At 40.6% G+C, this 23,354-nt stretch overlaps 1 protein-coding gene across 1 annotated transcript; it reads left to right on the top strand.

Annotated features, from left to right (window-relative positions):
• The first annotated feature begins 21,795 nt into the window (after positions 1 to 21,795).
• Positions 21,796 to 22,239, top strand: LOC145956323 (uncharacterized). Its single transcript, XM_083071907.1, has one exon. The coding sequence runs from the start codon at positions 21,796 to 21,798 to the stop codon at positions 22,237 to 22,239; it is 444 nt and encodes a 147-aa protein (XP_082928033.1).
• The last annotated feature ends 1,115 nt before the right edge of the window (positions 22,240 to 23,354 follow it).

Genomic DNA, 23,354 nt, shown 5'->3' with positions numbered 1-23,354 from the left:
TATTTTTGCCTACTAGGGGTGCGTGCACACACACACTTGGTAGTGTCAAAATTGTTTTGTAAGAAAAGTGGTAAGGGCTTAGTGATTCCTACTTGAGAGGGCTTGGTTATTAAGTGATTCTTTGTAGTCCACCTCCCCTTGAAGGTTCAATTTGTATACTTAGGCCTTTTCTACTTATCTTGCACCTTTAAAACTTTTTGTGAAAACCTTTTAATCACTCAATCTTTGTGAAAACCTTTTTAACTCTTTGTGAAAATTTTGTGAAAACCTTTTGATCAAAGATGAGTGAGCATTCTAGTGTACATGGTCATAATTCTCATAGCACTAGGTCTAGTGTTAGGGATGAGCTTAGGCAATTGAAAGATTACCTAAGAAGAAAAGAGGAAGAAAATATAAAAAGAGAGGAAGAAATTAGAAGAAAAGAAAAAGAGCAAGAAAGAAATAATGAAGAAATAAGAAGGTTGCTAACTAGGTTAGTTGTGGGAGGAGAGGCTAGTGGTTCTAAACCAAGAGTCACTTCTCCTAAGTCTTCAAAAGGCAAAGGGGCTTTGGTCCCTTCAACTATTCACGAAGAGGAGGGGCACCATACCTCCCCTCCAAGTGATGTCTTTTATAGTAGTCATCACAATGATGGTTACTATCAAAGACCACCTAGGAATCATAGAAATAGGGAGTCTTCCAATAGGGAACCCAACATCAATCTTCCCTCATTTCATGGCAAAGATAATGTTGAAACTTATCTAGATTGGGAAATGAAAGTGGAGCAACTTTTCTCTTGCCATGGAATAAGTGAGGATAGAAAGGTTTCTTTAGCAACCCTTAGCTTCCAAGGGCATGCTATGTATTGGTGGACCTCCTTAGAAAAAGAAAGGAGAATAAATCATGAGCCCCCAATCCAATATTGGAATGAGCTCCGTAGTGCCTTAAGAAGGAGGCATATTCCTCCATACTATGACCGAGAGCTTATGGATAAGCTTCAAAGATTGAAACAAGGGTCCTCTAGTGTGGAAGAATATAGGCAATCTATGGAGTTGCTAATGATGAGGGCTGGGATTAGGGAGGAAGAGAGGACCACAATCTCTAGATTTCAAAGTGGTCTTAATCTTGAGATAAGAGACAAAGTTGAACTTCTACCTTATAAGGATTTGAATGAACTTGTTCAACTTTGTTCAAGAGTGGAGCATCAACTTACAAGAAAACCTTTTCGAAAAGACTCCACTCCCTCTTATTCCAAGAGTTTTAAGAAGGAGGGTCACTCTTCCCTACCTTATCCCAAGGAAGAAAAAGAAAAAGAAAAATCATCTTTTAAAGCACCTTCCAAAGAGTCTAAGTCAAGTGAAATCAAGTGCTTCAAGTGTCTTGGAAGAGGACATATTGCTTCCCAATGTCCTACAAAGAAAACTATGGTTTTAAAAGCCCAAGACCACTATAGTAGCCTTGATGAAGCTACTTCTTCTTCCTCTAGTAGTGAAGGAGAAGCCATAGATTCCGAGGAAGAAATCTTACCTTGTGAAGGAGACCTATTGTTGGTTAAAAGGCTCCTTAACAATCAATCTAGTGAAATTGACCAATCACAAAGAGAGAACTTGTTTCAAACAAAATGCAATGTCTTAGAAAGTACTTGTTCTCTCATTGTCGATAGTGGGTCTACTTCAAATTGTTGTAGTACTAGATTGGTTGATAAGTTAGCCTTGACTACAAAACCTCATCCTAAACCTTACAAAATGCAATGGATCAATGAGGATAGAGGAGTTGTAGTTACCCAACAAGCAAGCATACCAATCTCTATTGGTAACTATAAAGAAAATGTTTTGTGTGACATAGTGCCATTAGAGGTTAGTCATGTCTTGCTTGGGAGGCCATGGCAATTTGACAAGCACATAATCCATGATGGCCTCACCAATAAAATAAGTTTCCAACACTTAGGTAAGAAGTTTGTGTGGTGTCCTCTATCACCCTCTCAAGTGAATGAGGACCAACTCAAACTAAAGGCTAAGAAAGATGATGAAGAGAAAAGCAAAAACAAAAACAAAAAGAAAAGAAAAGAAAAAAAGAATTTTTCCTTTGAAGAAAAAGGGCTAGGTTCAAGTGAACCTTAACCCTTGTGCCATCCTCCTTCTTTTGGTGCCAAAGAAAGATGGCAATGGAGGATGAGCACCTTTTAAAAGCCATCATTGAATAAAAGGCACCCAATCCTAAGTTAGATGATTTGGTGAATGAATTGCATGGGTCAATAAAATTTTGGTGATGCCTCTTTGGCTCTCCCCTTTGCCCTAAGCACTTTCATTCAACAACTTATGTACTAAGGATTGCATAGTTAAGTTTTAATTTTTACTCCCCTAATTGTGGTTTCACTTCTTTTGAAGGATCAATGGAATGGAAGAGCTTAAAGATTTGAGGTCAAATCCTTCTCAAGAAGGAGGGTATGATGGAGGACCATCCTTGGTACTTCACTTCATGTGAGACCCATCACATGGTTCATGACTATGGCTAATTTGAGTAGTATAGAATTTATTGCTTTATTCCATTTTTACCCTTGTATTTTGGGGTATTTTAGTCCTAGGGTTTATTTCTTTGTATTTCCCATTTTGCCCTTGTATTTTGGGGTAATTTAGATGCTTAGGATTTTAATTGGGCTAGGGTGCATCCATTAAGGAGGTGACGCACACTTAGTGGTGTTGTTTGGTCATTTTTTTGGTGTTAGGTAGGCTTAGGCCCAATTGGAGGGCCAAGGTTGCATGGACTTATCATGCACCTTGTTGTAGCCAACCTAAACCCTTAAAGATGCCAAACTTGGCCACCAAGTAGCATCTAGGGTTGCATTTGGCATTTCATTTAGGGTGCATTTCTCCCTAGTGAATGTAGACCCCTAAAATTGTCCGGGTCAGAAATAAAGTTTGAAGACTCTCGAAGACTGAAGGATAATCAGCCAGAAGGACTCCTCGAAGGCCCTAGGAGGGTTCTCTGTAGGTCCAGAGGTCTTAGAATAGTTTAAAATAAAGAAGTGGAGGGAAAAAGCCCAATACGGCCGTACTGAACTCAATACGGCCGTATTGAAGCTTCAATACGGCCATACTGAAGTCAGTACGACCGTATTGACACTTCAATACGACCGCTGCGAACTCAATACGGGCGTATTGAAATTTCTGACTTTCAATACGACCGTATTGAACCCCAATACGACCGTATTGAAGTTCAAAAATTTCAATACGGCCGTATTGGCCCTGTAGGCCGTACTGCGCCTATTCCCTATAAATATGACGTCAATTGGACGTCATTCGACTTTTTCACTCAGTTTGGACTCCCTCCTCGAGTATTCTGGGGTTTTTGAGCAGTGTTCTGCCCTAGAAATCTCTCTGGGAGTCGATCCGACGAAGTTCTGGAATTCCGAGCACTTAGCTTGGAGATTCGAACCTAGTCGAAGGGAAATCCTCCGGATTTCCATAGTCAAAAGTTTTTAGGAAGGAGCGAGCGAGTTTGTAGAGCGAGGGAACGCCAAAAAGCTTCCCAGTTTTACTCAATATATAAAAGCACGCTTCAAGAGGTTTCTTCTTAAATCCTTCCTTTTACTGCTTTCTGTGTGCATATTTAAACTGTCATCATGTAGATAGTTAATTTATAATCGCTTATAATAAATAGGGGTAATTTAGTAATTTTACGCTATTATTTTAGAAATAATCTGTCATAGGGAACCCGAAAGGGGCGCTGTGGGGTGCTAACACCTTCCCCACGCGTAACCGACTCCCTTACCCAACTCTGGTTGTAGTGGCCAAAGTTGATTTTTAAATCAATTGCCTTATCCCTTTTTCCAATGTTTTGAGTAAAACATTGGTGGCGACTCCACGAACCCTCCTTTTATGAAAACCACTAATCCGTGGAGGGTCCCGCTTGGGATTAATATGGATTAGTGAGCCTTTTAATAAAATTGCTCGTTTGACGAGGTCTCAGTTTGAGAATAAGTCATACTAGCAATCCACTATTTTTAAACAAATAAACGAGTCCAACCATCCTTCGCGAATGCCGAAAGCCCGTTTCGGGCCGGTGGCGACAGATGGCGACTTCACTGGGGAAGCCTTGAGAGTCAGTCCCATTTAGTGACAGATTATTTTTAACAAATAATAGTTAAAATTACTTTATTACCCCTCACTTGTATGATAACATGTTTATCTATTTGGCTTTAATAACTGTTGTATTTTTAAATTTACGCAATTGTTTGAAATAAAAACTGTACACAAACCTTTGCACACAACAGTTCCCTCTATACCCGGGGGCATGAGGGATTAACCATAGGGAGTGGATGTTAGTACGGCCGGTTGTCGAATGGGTCTATAGGTGCCCGTAGACCGTTGTCGAAAAGCATCACTCAAGGTGATAACCATGAACTTGAGTCCGACGGTGCGTTGGAGCTTTCCATCGACCTACGACAAGAGGAATTGGGTCCCTATAATGGGGGCACCTTGGGGGCCTTTGACCAAGTGAGAACAGTTAGATCCTCCTTGAATATGCACTTTTCTGCAGGAGACCCCTACCTCGTGATTCGCTCGTGACTGTTCGTGGATGAGTGAATTGTTTGTGTAAATGCTTATGTGCAATTGTTTGTGCATTAATAAATAACCTCGTGATAAGGTCTAAGAATAATCCCCATGCATGAAAATACCATGACATGAGAGGAAAAATCATGTGTGAAAATATAATAAAAGTAAGGAGCATAGGCATCATTATCAATAATACCTCATGCATCCTCATCATCATTTATAGGTTCACTAATACCCTCTCGATGTGAGTGAAAGAGACCCGTGACTATTGAGATTCTCCGTTGTGGAGAGATAATAGCCTAGGGAGGGTGATAAACTTTCATCTTAAAAAGGCAGCGCCTCAAAGATGAAAGATTATCAAGCTCACATCAAGAGTGTATTCATATCATAAATAAGCTAATTAGAATAAACATTCATTTTAGAAAGTGGCTGGTCATCTCTCTGTCCTTACGCGCGCACAGAGAATCAAGAAAATGGAAGCGCTAGAGGAACAAAACAAGAAGCTCACGACCGAGCTTTCACAGCTCAAAGAGCAGATGGCGCAAATGTTGGAACTCATGCGTCACCATAACATTCATGGATCTCATCACAGTGACCATGGGTCCCATCATGAGGGAGAGGAGGAGGAGCATGAAAAAGATCCTCCACATGCCATACCTCTTGGGGCTGGAATCATGATTAAAGAGCCCGAGGTTTCAAAAGAACAATTCCACGCCCTAGAGGATCGGTTGAGGGCTATGGAGGGGCATGACTTCGATATTAAAGATGCCGCCGACATGTGTTTAGTAAGGGATATTCAATTCCCTCCCAAATTTAAAGTGCCAGATTTCCCGAGATACGTGGGATCGACCTGCCCCAAGAGTCATCTCACCATGTACTGCCGAAAGATGGCTGCATATGCCACAAACGAAAAGCTCTTGATCCACTGCTTCCAAGAGAGCTTGGCTGATACCGCGCTCAACTGGTATATGCAGCTAGATGGAAATCTAGTACACACATGGAGGCAGTTGGCTGACGCCTTTCTCAAGCGCTACAAATACAACATCGACCTAACACCCGATAGGTCAGATCTTCAAGCCTTGAGAAAGAATAATGATGAATCTTTCAAGGCGTACGCCCAACGTTGGAGGGAGTTGGCGGCACAGATAGAGCCCCCGCTGTCAGATAAGGAGACGGTGTCCCTATTCATAAACTCGTTGACCGGTCCCTATTATGACAAGATGATAGGGAACACGACAACACTCTTCTCGGACATCATCACCATTGGCGAAAGAGTGGAACAAGGGCTGAAAAGTGGGAAGCTAGCTGGGCTTTCCCAATCATTTGAAGCCAAGAAGACCTACGGGAAGAAGAAGGAAGGAGGAGTCAATGCCGTAAATATTTCTTCATCTTCTTCCACTTCGAAGTCAGGAAAGTCGCAATTCACCCCTGTGAAGAAGTTTGATAAACTTCCGACCACCTACAGCGATCTCCTGCCGAAGCTAGTAGAAGCCAAACTTCTAGCTTACGTTCCACTAAAGAAGATTGATCCACCTCACCCCTATTGGTACAAACCGCAAGACAAATGTCTATACCATTCGGGGGCATCGGGGCATTCAACGGAGAATTGTAGAGCTCTCAAAAATAAGGTCCAAGACCTTATCGATGCAGGGTGGATCACTTTTGATTCAACAGCGCCCGACGTGAGCAAAAATCCTCTACCAAAGCAGGAGTAGAGAGAAGAACAAGCCACGATAGGGCCCCTTCATATTTTTCTTTTAGGGACTCATGATCAGTACCCGAGATCATGAGGACCTTTTCATGTAAATAAGGGTTTTGTACAGTTTTATATACATATATCAATAAAGAGGCATTTCACACATCACTCTCTTTTGTTCTTTTCTCTCTTTCCTCATCAATATTAATAAATTCTAAACCTAAACAGAACCAATAAAATAATTGTGTCTGTAATTGTTCGCTCTAACCGGGATCCGAAGGTGAAAGGGTTGAGTTGGACAGTGATGAGGAGACCATTTCTCCGGATCTGCAAAGATTGCTAGATCAAGAAGCTCGTCAAGAGAAATTCGAAACCGTGAATTTGGGGCATGGCCGAAAGATAAAAGAGGTCAACATTGGGACCCATATCAGTGATGAAATAAGGACACATGTTTCCGCTATGATTATAATAAAATCATTCTTCATTGCTTCTTTTCTTGCTTATAATAAAATTCTAAACCACATTATTTTTAACCCTGTTTGAATAAACATGAATGAGGTTAAAATCATCTTAATAATAATAAACCCACATCATTTTTATGTGGAAGTGTGTGTGTCAACTTGGAGCACCTTTTCTTGGCCTCAATAAGTGCCATCATGGATAAAGAAATCCTAAAGATAAAAAGACCCGCTAGGAATCCCACAAAAGGGTGACCTAGGCAAAAGTTAGGGTTACAATAATAAACAAAAACAAAGGTCCGCTAAAACGCCACAAAAGGGTGTTTTAGGCAAAAATAAGGACAATCAAAAAACAAAAGAAATCCATGATGGTAACACGAACCAAATTCAAAAAGAAAGGTTCAAGGGAAGCTATCCAAGTTGTCAAAGCACAATCATTAATAACAAAGATGTGCTTAACCTCATAAGTGTTTAATCGAACAAGCCTAAACACATAAGCCTACCTTGGCCATCCATTCTTACAAAAACCATTTTTGAAAAATAATCCCCTCTAAAACACAAACTTTTGAAAAATATACCCTTCCCTTCTTTTCTCTCTTGTCCCAAAAGATTTTAGAATAATCTAGTGGAAGCATGGAGAAATAAATCATCACTGATAATGGATCTAATCTGAACAACAAAATGGTGGAAGAACTGTGCCAAGAGTTCAAGATCCAACACCGCAACTCTTCCCCATATCGGCCAAAGATGAATGGGGCAGTCGAGGCAACCAAAAAGAACATCAAGAAAATAGTGCAAAAGATGGTTGTCTCATTTAAAGACTGACACAAGATATTACCCTTTGCTCTTCATGGTTATAGGACTTCAGGAGGCAGTTCTACCCGTCGAAGTCGAAAAACCTTATATAAGGGTGATCATGGAAGCAAAACTTTCCGAGGCAGAAAGGGTTCAAAGCCGATACGACCGGTTGAACCTTATCCAAGAGAAACGGCTGAACGCCATATGCCATGGTCAAGCCTATCAAAGGAAGATCAAAAAGGCTTTTGACAAGAAAGTCCACCCTCGAGTCTACCATGAGGGAGAGTTGGTAATGAAGAAATTACTACCAACTCAAAAGGACAAAATCGGAAAGTATGCCCCAAATCACGGAGGACCATACGTGGGAAAACGAGCCTTCTCAGGAAGAGCATTGATCCTCACAAACATGGATGGAAAAGAACTTCGATACTTAGTCAACACTGACGTGGTAAAGAAGTACTATGCTTGAAGACGTTGCTTGCATAGGCCCGCTAGGATGAAAACCCAAAAAGGGCGTCCTAGGCAAAAGTTAGGGCAAAATAAAAAGCCTGCCAGTACAAGGGTACTAGGCAAAACAAAGGCAAATTTACCCCGTTAGGATACGTCCTAAGCAAAAGTTAGGGGCAAAAGAATAAGATATAAAAACAAAGCAAGCAACGATCACTTGAACCGAAAACCGAAAGGCGGTTCAAGTGATAATCTTCTAGAAGCAAGCGTCTTGCAGTATCTACACTCCTGGCTCAGGCATCTCACCCGAAACAACTAGGGAAACGGGAAGAGCAGCAATTACAGATATAATTGTTTAAGCCAAAAATGTATAGCCCACCTCGGCCAGCCATTCTTCAGAAATTCCCTTTGTAAATCTTTCTGTATAAACATTTGTGAATATCAATAAAATATCCATTTGTTTCTTTTCTTTCTTGACCTTGTGATTATGCCTTTAAATTGATGTTTCTAAAAATTGTACGAAACTCTTAATAATCGGTCAATAAAAGAAAATTGGAGGGGTTCCTGTAAAATCCATAATCTCCTGTATAACGGCTCACAAAAATACTCCCTCGCGTCAATGACAGAAAGTCCTCCAAGAAGAAGAGGATAGGGAGAGCCACTCACTTTTCTAAATAAATGAACAAAAGTAAAAAATTGTATTGCATTTGTGCATCACACACACATTAGTTGCACATTCAAAGACCTTATCATGAGGCAACCGCATAAAATAGAAAAAATAGAAAATTGCTTGTGTATGACAGCAGCAAGCAAAATACAAAGATTCAGAAAATCAACAGCATCATACAGAATAACTGAGCCTGGAGAGGCTTGCCGAAAGAATACTCTCAAAATAACTGAGCCTGGAGAGGCTCGCCGAAATAATACTCTCTCAAAATAACTGAGCCTGGAGAGGCTCGCCGAAATAATACTCTCAGAATAATTGAGCCTGGAGAGGCTTGCCGAAATAATACTCGTACAGAATAATTGAGCCTGGAGAGGCTTGCCGAAACAATACTCCCACAGAATAATTGAGCCTGGAGAGGCTTGCCGAAATAATACTCCTACAAAATAACTGAGCCTGGAGAGGCTTGCCGAAATAATACTCTCTCATAAATTTCTTTAGCACTTTTAATTTCTGTACAGCAAAAGCCAAAAACATAAAAAAAGGCAAAATACAGAAAAAGCCAAATCAGAAGAAAAGGCAAAATACAGAAAAAGCCGAAAATAAAAAAGGCAAGGATATAGAAAATCCAACAAACAATTTGTACCAAATAACTAAGCCTGGAGAGGCTTACCAAAATAATACTCCACATCCTCCACAGTATGCAGAATAACTGAGCCTGGAGAGGCTCGCAGAAATAATACTCCCCAGAGGGAACCTCAGCTCAAGCTCACGGAAAAATCCCCAGCGAGAGCTATCAAAGCAAAATCGACGCAATCCCCAATGGAAGTGCGATCATCCAAACAGTATATACAAGTCAAAGGACTTAACACTTCCTCAGTGGAAGATAGCTCTCCGACTCAAAGCGCTGAGCGAGGCTAAGCCTGTAGAGGCTTCCTAAATAATACTCTGGGATACAATAAGATCCCCAAATCCCCAATCGCCTACTCAAGAGGCATCCCTGCAAAAAGGAGAAGAAAATCAAAAATATCAATAAGTATTCCCCAAGTGGAATCCGGCTCTTAGCCAAACATCGAACGTCAAGCCGATACGCCTAACAGAAGAGGCTAATCAAAATCAACGACAAAAACCCCCAGTGGATAACAGCCTACACAGAGGCAGCAAAATCAGAAAACCAAAAGAGATACCCGAATAAGGATAAACCGGGATACTCCACCAACGTCAAAGGACGTCAGCCAAACATAAGGCATCGCTCAATTCAAGAAGAGCATCTGTGTCTACACCCCAAGGAAACAGAAATTCCTCAATGGGTACCAACAATGCAATGCAAGTTGGGGCACAGGAACCTATGAATGACTGCACATCCCCTAGACGGATCCCTGCGTTATCCAGCCCTCAGTGGCACCAAAATCAAAATCAAACCGTCGAAGCAGCATCGTGGACTGTGGAGACAAAAATCATCTCAAATCCCTGGAGAGGGCAAACTCACATTGCCGATGTCGTCATGAACACGGAGGCAGACCCTGGAGAGGGCAAACTCACCCTGGAGAGGGCAAGACTCACGCACAAGTCTGGAGAGGCGACGACTAATACTCACCCCGGAGAGGGCAAACTCACCCTGGAGAGGGCAAACTCACCCTGGAGAGGGCAAGACTCACGCACAAGTCTGGAGAGGCGACGACTAATACTCACCCCGGAGAGGGCAAACTCACCCTGGAGAGGGCAAACTCATCCTGGAGAGGGCAAGACTCACGCACAAGTCTGGAGAGGCGACAACTAATACTCACCCCGGAGAGGGCAAACTCACCCTGGAGAGGGCAAACTCACCCTGGAGAGGGCAAGACTCACGAGGCGACGATTAATACTCACCCTGGAGAGGGCAAGACTCACGCTACCAAAGTGACTAGAAGCGCGGAGGTATGCACCAACCTGGAGAGGCTACTCAACAATTTTCCCACCTGAAGACACTACAAGTCGGAAGGATGGCACATCACCCGGACAATTGGGTCAACTCCTTTACTTGTCAGCCGGTACACCAAAAGACCGTTTGACTAAGTAAAGGGGGGGCAGCTGTAGACCCCTAAAATTGTCCGGGTCAGAAATAAAGTTTGAAGACTCTCGAAGACTGAAGGATAATCAGCCAGAAGGACTCCTCGAAGGCCCTAGGAGGGTTCTCTGTAGGTCCAGAGGTCTTAGAATAGTTTAAAATAAAGAAGTGGAGGGAAAAAGCCCAATACGGCCGTACTGAACTCAATACGGCCGTATTGAAGCTTCAATACGGCCATACTGAAGTCAGTACGACCGTATTGACACTTCAATACGACCGCTGCGAACTCAATACGGGCGTATTGAAATTTCTGACTTTCAATACGACCGTATTGAACCCCAATACGACCGTATTGAAGTTCAAAAATTTCAATACGGCCGTATTGGCCCTGTAGGCCGTACTGCGCCTATTCCCTATAAATATGACGTCAATTGGACGTCATTCGACTTTTTCACTCAGTTTGGACTCCCTCCTCGAGTATTCTGGGGTTTTTGAGCAGTGTTCTGCCCTAGAAATCTCTCTGGGAGTCGATCCGACGAAGTTCTGGAATTCCGAGCACTTAGCTTGGAGATTCGAACCTAGTCGAAGGGAAATCCTCCGGATTTCCATAGTCAAAAGTTTTTAGGAAGGAGCGAGCGAGTTTGTAGAGCGAGGGAACGCCAAAAAGCTTCCCAGTTTTACTCAATATATAAAAGCACGCTTCAAGAGGTTTCTTCTTAAATCCTTCCTTTTACTGCTTTCTGTGTGCATATTTAAACTGTCATCATGTAGATAGTTAATTTATAATCGCTTATAATAAATAGGGGTAATTTAGTAATTTTACGCTATTATTTTAGAAATAATCTGTCATAGGGAACCCGAAAGGGGCGCTGTGGGGTGCTAACACCTTCCCCACGCGTAACCGACTCCCTTACCCAACTCTGGTTGTAGTGGCCAAAGTTGATTTTTAAATCAATTGCCTTATCCCTTTTTCCAATGTTTTGAGTAAAACATTGGTGGCGACTCCACGAACCCTCCTTTTATGAAAACCACTAATCCGTGGAGGGTCCCGCTTGGGATTAATATGGATTAGTGAGCCTTTTAATAAAATTGCTCGTTTGACGAGGTCTCAGTTTGAGAATAAGTCATACTAGCAATCCACTATTTTTAAACAAATAAACGAGTCCAACCATCCTTCGCGAATGCCGAAAGCCCGTTTCGGGCCGGTGGCGACAGTGAAATTCGGCCACTCACCCTAAATGCAACCCTAAATGCAAGCCTTCCTATATATTCCCCTAGTCTAGCTCCTTGTAGATACTTTGGATTATAGTGATATTGAGTGTGCATTCTTGCCTCATTGTCATTCTCCTTAGTCTTAGGAACTCCACGGCCCCTCCCTTCTCCTCCTCCCTAAACCACCGTGAGTGAGTGAGCTTGGCCTTCCTTGGTTGGCCTTCACCACCCTAGTGAAGTGAGCTAGCCAAAAGGAGCATCACCTCCACCAAACACCTTCCCTTCACCTTGTGCGCCACCTTCAACCACCCTAAACACCAACCTTTCCATAGTTCTAGGTTGCCTTTGGCTAACCTCCTCCCATCTCCACCATAAAAGCAAAACCCTACTTAGGTCTCATCCTACACTTGGATGATACTACCTTGAGCAAACCATCTTCACCATCATCTATTTGTGCTTCCGCCACCATTCTTCCACCATTTTTGGAGTCTCCTTGTTGAACCAAGATCAAGGGCGTGCATGGAACTAAGCCACCTTCCATCAAGTGGTATCTAGAGCCATGGTTCTTCAAGGGTAAATGTTCCTTTCCTTGTCTTTCCTTTGAGTCTTCCTTGTGCTCTATTTTTGTATTCGGTCATTCCACTTCTTCTCCTCTCTTGACCGAATATATTTTTGTGTGGTTCATGCTTGTTTTCCTTGAACCTTCCATGTTTTAGGTTCCATTGTTAGGTTGTCATATTTCTATGCTAGGTTGAGTATTACATGATCATGCATTTTTCTTTTTGAATCTACCTATTGTTTTGTCAATTTACTTCCTATATTTTGTTTTACACATTTTCCATGTATGTGCCAAACACCTTGCATGAAAACATGAAAAATACCATGATGCATACATCTTAAAGTGGGCGTGTCATATAGAATTCCTATCTAGGTCATTCATGCATGCTAATAGATTCTAGCATGTTCTATGTTGCCATGATTTTCCATGTGTGAACCTCCTTGCACATGCTAGAAAAACCGCCCATCTTTACCCTTGCATTTTCACTTGTTTAAGTTTATCTTTTGTTTGCCAAGAACCCTAAAAGAATCTAAGAGGTGCTGGACTTTTTGTGCTAAACAACTTGACCTAAATAGTACAAAACAAAATCCACTCAAAATATTCCCTAAGGACCTCTAAATTCACGCCACTTGTCTTGCTCCTATGCTACATATTTTTGACCTAATTTTGTGCCACCACAAGTGCAAAACCTAAGCAACTATTTGGGCTGAAAACTTAAAAAAAAAAAAAAAAAAAAAAATTGGACCCAAGGACATTTTAAAAGCCAATTGCCGTGACCAAAAGAACAAGAACAAAAAAAAAATCTTGGACAAAAAAAAAAAAAAAAATACCTTGGACAAAAAGGACTTGTTGTTTGACTTGTGGACTTGGACCAAATTACCTTAGCATTGGAGTTGGAACTTGACCATTTTGGACTTATTTTGGGACTTATACCTTGGCTGGACCGAAATTACTAAAGGACTTAATCAAGTGAAATTTAAACACAAACCCATTCTAGTGCCATTCTAGGTTTATTCTTTTGAGTGCTATCTTTTGTTGATTGAGTCTTAATTTTTGCTTGTCTTTCTTTTGACCTCTTTTGTTTTGTCTCATCTTATTCAATTTGAGTTTAGCCTTTCATAATTAGCCTTTTCAGTTTTTATTTTTGGAACTCTTGCTCTTGGTTGTTCTCATTGACTTGTAGGTGAAGCACCTAACTAGCAAAGTAGCAATCCTTTGGTGGATTGAGTGGAGGAGTGAACCAAAACCCAACCTAGCCTTTGGAAGGGTTTTCACTAAACCAAAAGGAGGGTAAACACTTTGGAGAGGTGCTAACACGTTTGCTATTTGTGAAGGAGCCAAAGAGAAGGAGTTTTGAAGACTTAAATTTCTTGCTTTCATCTTTTGCTTTGTTTTCTTGCTTTCGGCCTCTTTGATTTAGGCCATTCCTCTTCCCCATTTGGTTTGTATTTGGCCATTATTAAACCTCTACAACTTGGTTTTTAGTTCGTGTAGAGAAGGTGATTTGAAAACCTTCACTAGGACCTCGACTAGTGTATGTTTTAAATTGCTTTCCATTGCATGCTTTATAGCTTTACTAGTATAATTGTCTAGGATTTTTATCCTTTGTTTCCAAAAACGTTTAGAAGGCTTATTTTTGCCTACTAGGGGTGCGTGCACACACACACTTGGTAGTGTCAAAATTGTTTTGTAAGAAAAGTGGTAAGGGCTTAGTGATTCCTACTTGAGAGGGCTTGGTTATTAAGTGATTCTTTGTAGTCCACCTCCCCTTGAAGGTTCAATTTGTATACTTAGGCCTTTTCTACTTATCTTGCACCTTTAAAACTTTTTGTGAAAACCTTTTAATCACTCAATCTTTGTGAAAACCTTTTTAACTCTTTGTGAAAATTTTGTGAAAACCTTTTGATCAAAGATGAGTGAGCATTCTAGTGTACATGGTCATAATTCTCATAGCACTAGGTCTAGTGTTAGGGATGAGCTTAGGCAATTGAAAGATTACCTAAGAAGAAAAGAGGAAGAAAATATAAAAAGAGAGGAAGAAATTAGAAGAAAAGAAAAAGAGCAAGAAAGAAATAATGAAGAAATAAGAAGGTTGCTAACTAGGTTAGTTGTGGGAGGAGAGGCTAGTGGTTCTAAACCAAGAGTCACTTCTCCTAAGTCTTCAAAAGGCAAAGGGGCTTTGGTCCCTTCAACTATTCACGAAGAGGAGGGGCACCATACCTCCCCTCCAAGTGATGTCTTTTATAGTAGTCATCACAATGATGGTTACTATCAAAGACCACCTAGGAATCATAGAAATAGGGAGTCTTCCAATAGGGAACCCAACATCAATCTTCCCTCATTTCATGGCAAAGATAATGTTGAAACTTATCTAGATTGGGAAATGAAAGTGGAGCAACTTTTCTCTTGCCATGGAATAAGTGAGGATAGAAAGGTTTCTTTAGCAACCCTTAGCTTCCAAGGGCATGCTATGTATTGGTGGACCTCCTTAGAAAAAGAAAGGAGAATAAATCATGAGCCCCCAATCCAATATTGGAATGAGCTCCGTAGTGCCTTAAGAAGGAGGCATATTCCTCCATACTATGACCGAGAGCTTATGGATAAGCTTCAAAGATTGAAACAAGGGTCCTCTAGTGTGGAAGAATATAGGCAATCTATGGAGTTGCTAATGATGAGGGCTGGGATTAGGGAGGAAGAGAGGACCACAATCTCTAGATTTCAAAGTGGTCTTAATCTTGAGATAAGAGACAAAGTTGAACTTCTACCTTATAAGGATTTGAATGAACTTGTTCAACTTTGTTCAAGAGTGGAGCATCAACTTACAAGAAAACCTTTTCGAAAAGACTCCACTCCCTCTTATTCCAAGAGTTTTAAGAAGGAGGGTCACTCTTCCCTACCTTATCCCAAGGAAGAAAAAGAAAAAGAAAAATCATCTTTTAAAGCACCTTCCAAAGAGTCTAAGTCAAGTGAAATCAAGTGCTTCAAGTGTCTTGGAAGAGGACATATTGCTTCCCAATGTCCTACAAAGAAAACTATGGTTTTAAAAGCCCAAGACCACTATAGTAGCCTTGATGAAGCTACTTCTTCTTCCTCTAGTAGTGAAGGAGAAGCCATAGATTCCGAGGAAGAAATCTTACCTTGTGAAGGAGACCTATTGTTGGTTAAAAGGCTCCTTAACAATCAATCTAGTGAAATTGACCAATCACAAAGAGAGAACTTGTTTCAAACAAAATGCAATGTCTTAGAAAGTACTTGTTCTCTCATTGTCGATAGTGGGTCTACTTCAAATTGTTGTAGTACTAGATTGGTTGATAAGTTAGCCTTGACTACAAAACCTCATCCTAAACCTTACAAAATGCAATGGATCAATGAGGATAGAGGAGTTGTAGTTACCCAACAAGCAAGCATACCAATCTCTATTGGTAACTATAAAGAAAATGTTTTGTGTGACATAGTGCCATTAGAGGTTAGTCATGTCTTGCTTGGGAGGCCATGGCAATTTGACAAGCACATAATCCATGATGGCCTCACCAATAAAATAAGTTTCCAACACTTAGGTAAGAAGTTTGTGTGGTGTCCTCTATCACCCTCTCAAGTGAATGAGGACCAACTCAAACTAAAGGCTAAGAAAGATGATGAAGAGAAAAGCAAAAACAAAAACAAAAAGAAAAGAAAAGAAAAAAAGAATTTTTCCTTTGAAGAAAAAGGGCTAGGTTCAAGTGAACCTTAACCCTTGTGCCATCCTCCTTCTTTTGGTGCCAAAGAAAGATGGCAATGGAGGATGAGCACCTTTTAAAAGCCATCATTGAATAAAAGGCACCCAATCCTAAGTTAGATGATTTGGTGAATGAATTGCATGGGTCAATAAAATTTTGGTGATGCCTCTTTGGCTCTCCCCTTTGCCCTAAGCACTTTCATTCAACAACTTATGTACTAAGGATTGCATAGTTAAGTTTTAATTTTTACTCCCCTAATTGTGGTTTCACTTCTTTTGAAGGATCAATGGAATGGAAGAGCTTAAAGATTTGAGGTCAAATCCTTCTCAAGAAGGAGGGTATGATGGAGGACCATCCTTGGTACTTCACTTCATGTGAGACCCATCACATGGTTCATGACTATGGCTAATTTGAGTAGTATAGAATTTATTGCTTTATTCCATTTTTACCCTTGTATTTTGGGGTATTTTAGTCCTAGGGTTTATTTCTTTGTATTTCCCATTTTGCCCTTGTATTTTGGGGTAATTTAGATGCTTAGGATTTTAATTGGGCTAGGGTGCATCCATTAAGGAGGTGACGCACACTTAGTGGTGTTGTTTGGTCATTTTTTTGGTGTTAGGTAGGCTTAGGCCCAATTGGAGGGCCAAGGTTGCATGGACTTATCATGCACCTTGTTGTAGCCAACCTAAACCCTTAAAGATGCCAAACTTGGCCACCAAGTAGCATCTAGGGTTGCATTTGGCATTTCATTTAGGGTGCATTTCTCCCTAGTGAAATTCGGCCACTCACCCTAAATGCAACCCTAAATGCAAGCCTTCCTATACATTCCCCTAGTCTAGCTCCTTGTAGATACTTTGGATTATAGTGATATTGAGTGTGCATTCTTGCCTCATTGTCATTCTCCTTAGTCTTAGGAACTCCACGGCCCCTCCCTTCTCCTCCTCCCTAAACCACCGTGAGTGAGTGAGCTTGGCCTTCCTTGGTTGGCCTTCACCACCCTAGTGAAGTGAGCTAGCCAAAAGGAGCATCACCTCCACCAAACACCTTCCCTTCACCTTGTGCGCCACCTTCAACCACCCTAAACACCAACCTTTCCATAGTTCTAGGTTGCCTTTGGCTAACCTCCTCCCATCTCCACCATAAAAGCAAAACCCTACTTAGGTCTCATCCTACACTTGGATGATACTACCTTGAGCAAACCATCTTCACCATCATCTATTTGTGCTTCCGCCACCATTCTTCCACCATTTTTGGAGTCTCCTTGTTGAACCAAGATCAAGGGCGTGCATGGAACTAAGCCACCTTCCATCACTTTCCATTGGAAATTATGAAGATGAAGTGCTATGTGATGTAGTACCAATGGAAGCTTGTCATATCTTATTAGGAAGGCCATGGCAATTTGTTAAGAAAACCATGCATAATGACCTTACTAACGAGATCACCTTTACTCAGAGAAAATAAATTTGTGCTTCATCCTCTTTCTCTTCAATAGGTGGTTGAGGATAAAGCACAAATGAAACTCAAAAGAGAGAGTGAGAAAAGATTTTAAAAAAAAAGAGAAAAGAGAGAAAAAAAAGTCCATGAAACCTAAGGATAGAGAGGAATCTAGGGAGAAAAGTGTTCCCTCCCTAGAGGTTGTTGCTCAAGAGAATGAAATTTATAAACAAACCCTCTTGATTCAACAACCCTCTTATATCCTTTTCTGCAACGGAACTCTCACTTGCACTACCACATCTAATGGACATGAGACTTTACCTAAGGGGGTAAAAGTTCTTTTAAAGGAATTTGATGATCTATTTCCTCCCGAGGGTCCAATGGGCCTTCCTCCTTTAAGAGGAATAGAGCATCAAATTGATTTGGTGCCTGGGGCTAGCCTACCCAATAGGCCTACCTATAGGACCAACCCCCAAGAAAAAAAAGAAATAGAGACTCAAGTCCAAGAATTGTTGGAGAAAGGCTGGGTTCGAAAGAGCTTGAGTCCTTGTGTTGTTCCAATGTTGTTGGTTCCAAAAAAAGATGGCAAGTGGAGAATGTGTTGTGACAGTAGAGCCATCAACAACATCACTGTGAAATATAGACATCCTATCCCTAGACTTGATGACATGTTAGATGAGCTTCATGGAGCCATCATATTTTCTAATGTTGATCTTAAAAGTGGTTATAATAAAATAAGAATTAAAGAAGGTGATGAATGGAAAACCACTTTCAAGACCAAGTTTGGATTGTATGAATGGTTGGTGATGCCTTTTGGACTCACCAATGCTCCTAGTACTTTTATGCGTCTGATGAATCATGTTCTAAGGGATTGTATAGGAAAATTTGTTGTAGTTTATTTTGATGATATTCTTATATATAGTAGGTGCCTAAGTGATCACATAGGACACTTAAGGCAAGTTTTTAATATTCTTAGGAAAAAACATCTTTTTGGTAATCTAGAGAAATGTAAATTTTGTGTAGATAGTGTTATGTTCTTAGGATTTATGATTAGTAAAAAAGGGGTTCATGTGGACCCCGAGAAAATCAAGGCCATCCAAGAATGGCCCACTCCTAAAAGTGTTGGAGATATTAGGAGTTTTGTTCCTAATTTCTCCACACTTGCTTCCCCATTAAATGAGTTGGTCAAGAAAAATGTGGAGTTTATATGGGGAGAAAAATAATAAAAAACCTTTCTAACCTTAAAGGATAAGCTTACCCATGCACCCTCTAGCTCTACCTGATTTTTCAAGAACTTTTGAGCTAGAATGTGATGCCTCTAGAGTTGGCATAGGGGCGGTTTTGTTATAGGGTGGGCACCCAATTGCTTATTTTAGTGAAAAACTCAAAGGTGCCTCCTTTAACTACCCTACCTATAACAAAGAGCTTTATGCTTTGGTTAGGGCCCTTCAAACTTGGGAACACTATCTTATTCCCAAAGAGTTTGTCATTCATAGTGACCATAAGTCACTTAAATATTTGAGGGGCCAAGGCAAGCTAAATAAAAGGCATGCTAAGTGGGTAGAGTTCTTAGAACAATTCCCATATGTGATTAAATACAAGAAAGGGAAAAATAATGTTGTGGTTGATGCCCTTTCTAGGAGACATAATTCGCTAGTCTCCCTTGGATCTCAAATCTTGGGATTTGATCACATTAAGGAATTGTATACGAATGATCTCGAGTTCAATGAAAATTATACCCAATGCTTAGCAAAGCCTCAAGGAGGTTTCTATATTTCTGAGGGCTACTTGTATAAAGAAGGAAGGATATGTATACCTGATGAGTCATTATTTTCCCTTATTTTCTTACCTTTCTGTACTTATTTTAATCTCCGATTTGTGCTTAATTGTTGATGTTCTGGACTGTTTTCTATTTGGGCTTTAATTGGACCGGTAATTCATATTTTAACTAATTTGAATTTTCTGAATCTAATTATTCCAAATTTTATTTTCAGGGCAGTTTAATAATCATTTGGGCTTGGAATTAATTTCTGGACTTCAAGTGGAGCTGCCACATCATCTGCCACGTCATTTGCCATGTCACTGCTACACCATTTTCCACCTCAGCATTTATTTTCAGTTTTTAGTCCGTTTTATTGTAGTGGGTCAGACTTGTATATTATTGGGCCCAATTCGTTTTTTTGCTGATAGGACCCTAGGGCTAGGGTAGGGATGACTTGGCAGCCACTAAATGAAGGGGCTGAGGTGACTACATAAACAGTGGCCTCCATTTGTTTCTGTTTTACGTTTTGCTTCCCTGTTCTGCTTCCTTTACGTTTTACTTCTCTTCTGGCTATTTTCTTTTACGTTTTGCTTCCTCTTTGTTATGGCTGCTCTCCATTTTTCTTTAAGTTTTACTGGTTGTAATGTGAGACTCCATTTTTCGTTTGAATACAGATTACTTTCGTTCTCATTCTCATTCTCTGCCTTGCAATTTCGTTTTCCTTCTTCTCCTTGCATTTTCATTTCTGTGCTGCGTTTTGATTTAATGGAAGGCTAAAAACCCTAGGTTGGCTTCTTGTTGTGGGTTGTAATCTCTGTTTGAGGTTGGGTATGTGTGTTCATCTCTGTTCTGCTTTGTTCTTCTCCATTTAAACTCTGTATAAATGCCACAGTTGCTTAATCTGTGAAGAGGAGGTTGATGTTGTATACGTTTTCTTAATTCGTGTAGGGAAATCTTGAGTTAATCTTCGCTTAGTTGGTTAACTCGGATGGAACAAGGAGCCAATCCATTTTACTTGCTGTGTTATCTGCGTTTATTGTGTTACAAACTGAATTTCTGAACCAAACCCCCCATTTCGTGTGTTTAAGCCTTTAACAGTAAAAGATGGTCCTTGGGAGACGACCTAGGAGTCACTTCCTAGTACTACATTTACTTGTATTTATTTGACCAAATACGGCTTCGATCAAATTTGGCGCCATTGCCGGGGATCATCGGTTCCTGTTAAAGGTTGTGTGTTATTTGTTTTTGTTGTGTGTTTAGTATTTTAGAGTCTTTGTTATGTTATGTGTGTTTTTGGTGTAGTGTGTTTTAGTGTATCAGTATATCAGTTTTAGTGTATCAGTTTTTGTTTCAATTTTGTATGAATTTTGTGTATCAGTTTGGTGCTTGCGTTTTTGTGTGTCATTACATGTTATGTTGTGTATTTGTGTTTGTTATTAGTTCTCCCAGGTGTAGCAAGTAAGTCAGTTGAAGAATTCATATTGTTAAGTTTGATGAACAGTAAACCAATGGAACAGTAACTCAAATTTGGTTTTTGGTGCATTTGCTGTCATGTGCTTGTGATAACTGATTCCATTTGGTGTGCCGAATCATTGTTGTGTTTATTGAATTTCATTTTTATGTTTATTGAGTTTCAATTGTGGTGCATTTCGTGGTGAATTCTGGTGCAAAAATCTGGTGCATTTTGGTGCACAATCTGGTCCGTTTTGGTGCAAATTGTGGTGCGTTTTTCCCCTGTTTTGGTGCGTTTTGGTGCATGCTTTGTTCTGGAATAGGCATACTCTGTTTTCTCTCCCAACTACTCCTCTGTTCGGGTTCTAAAATTGTGGGAAAAGGGTGTGCAAGTGTTGCAAAATGTGGTGCAAAAATGTGGCGCATGAATAGTGCTGAATAGTAGCTGAATTTTCCAATTAATTGTGATTTGTGTTTTTGATAGCTAGACCTGTTATTTTTGTCTGATTTTTTTTGTGGTAACTTCTTTCAACCTATATTTTGTGTAAAAAATAGCTAGGGCACATAGTTTGGTCAAAATTTGGAGATACCAAAATTTTTGAAAATTGTTTTAAGCAAAACATCAAAGGGCCATAACTTTTCTAATTTTTTTAAAATACTTAGGTTTTGAATTTTGTTCTCAACTTTTTTGTGGTAGTGTCTTATGTTTTTAGGATGATGTTGGTGCATTAGTTTTAATGGTTTCCAAATTTGCATGAAAATTCTAATGATTTTTGTGGTTGTTTTTACTGTTCATGGTTACTATTCATGCATGTGTTTCATGTAGTGCATGACTAGGAGCAACCCTGATTTTTTGCATCCATTTGATCCTGAGATTGATAGGACATTCCATAGATTAATTAGAGAGCATATCATTCCATCTTTAGATAGTTTTAGTCATAGCCATAGTGATAGTGTTAGTGATAGTCTTAGTGTAAGTGTTGCATTTGAACTTGATTCAAGTCAACCACAAAACATGGGTCAACATAATGGACCTCATGAGAGGACTCTTAGGGAGATGGCTGCACCTGATTTCACATATGAGAGTCTATGCATTCAATATCCTGAGGAAGATGTTCCTTTTGTGCTTAAAACTGGACTGATCCATTTGTTACCTAAGTTTCATGGTCATGCAAGTGAGGATCCACACAAGCATCTCAAGGAGTTCCACATAGTTTGTTCCACCATGAGGCCACATAATGTCCCTGAAGATCACATTTACCTGAAGGCATTCCCTTTTTCATTGGAGGATCTTGCCAAGGACTTGTTGTATTATCTAGCTCCTGGTTCAATAACAGGCTGGGATGATTTGAAGAGAGTGTTTCTCGAAAAATTCTTCCCTGCATCTGGGACCACTGCAATCCGGAAGGACATATATGGAATTAGGCAACTCACGGGAGAGAGCTTGTATGAGTACTAGGAGAGGTTCAAGAGGCTGTGTGCTAGATGCCCTCACCATCAAATTTCTGAGCAGTTATTATTGCAATATTTCTATGAGGGGTTGAACATGATGGATAAAAGCATGATTGATGCAGCTAGTGGAGGAGCTTTAGGAGATATGACACCTGCTTCTGCTAGAGGGCTGATTGAAAAAATGGCGTCTAACTCACAACAATTCAATATGAGGAGTGATGCCATAGTTGTGAGGGGTGTGCATGATGTGGTAGCCTCAGATTCCACTGAACATAAGTAGCTGGAGAGTAAAATTGATGCTCTCACCACCTTGGTTTCACAACTGGCTGCAAATCAAAAATTAGCTCCACCACCAGCAAAAGTATGTGGCATCTGCACTTCAATTAATCATCCAACAGATGCTTGTCCCTCCTTACAAGACTCTTCTACAAGTTCTGATGCCCCACAAGCCTATGCTGCAAATATCTACAATAACAGACCAGCGCAGCAACAACAACAGCAGAGTTATGACCTCTCCAGGAATAGGTACAATCCAGGTTGGAGAAATCATCCTAATCTCAGATGGTCTAACCAGCAGCAACAACAACAGCCATCCCCTCCCTTCCAAAACAATGCTGGTCCTAGCAGATATGTACCTCCTCCTATCCAACAGCAGCAGTAAAGACAACACGAAGCTCCTACACCACCAACTCCTCAACCTTCTACTTCTGAACCTTCACTGGAGGAGTTAGTGAGGCAGATGACTCTTCAAAACATGCAGTTCCAACAAGAGACCAGAGCTTCCATTCAAAGTTTGACAAATCAAATGGGTCAGATGGCAACTCAGCTCAATCAGGCACAGTATCAAAATTCAGACAAGCTACCTTCACAAACTGTGCAAAATCTGAAGAATGTGAGTGCCATCACCTTGAGGTCTGGCAAACAAGTTGACATACCACCACCTACAGCTGTAGCACCTCCACCTGAGCCTACACTTGAGAAAGAGGGCCATACAGGTAGTAGCAAAAATTTTCATGCAGGTGGACCTTCTTCCAGTGCACACAGTGATGATCTACATCAGCCTCTTATCCCTCTTCCATTTCCACCAAAATCAATTCCAAGAAAAAAGATGGAAGAGGTGGA

Source organism: Cajanus cajan, chromosome 3 (assembly GCF_000230855.2).
Source record: "Cajanus cajan strain Asha chromosome 3, NIPB_CcT2T_4, whole genome shotgun sequence".
Lineage (NCBI taxonomy): Eukaryota > Viridiplantae > Streptophyta > Magnoliopsida > Fabales > Fabaceae > Cajanus > Cajanus cajan.
The sequence above is the reverse complement of the archived record's forward strand: the minus strand, read 5'-3'. Positions and strand labels throughout refer to the sequence as shown.

What these genes read in the sequence shown, in the direction of transcription:
- LOC145956323 (XM_083071907.1), top strand. Translation starts at nt 21,796, where the DNA reads ATGGGTCAACATAATGGACCTCATGAGAGGACTCTTAGGGAGATGGCT.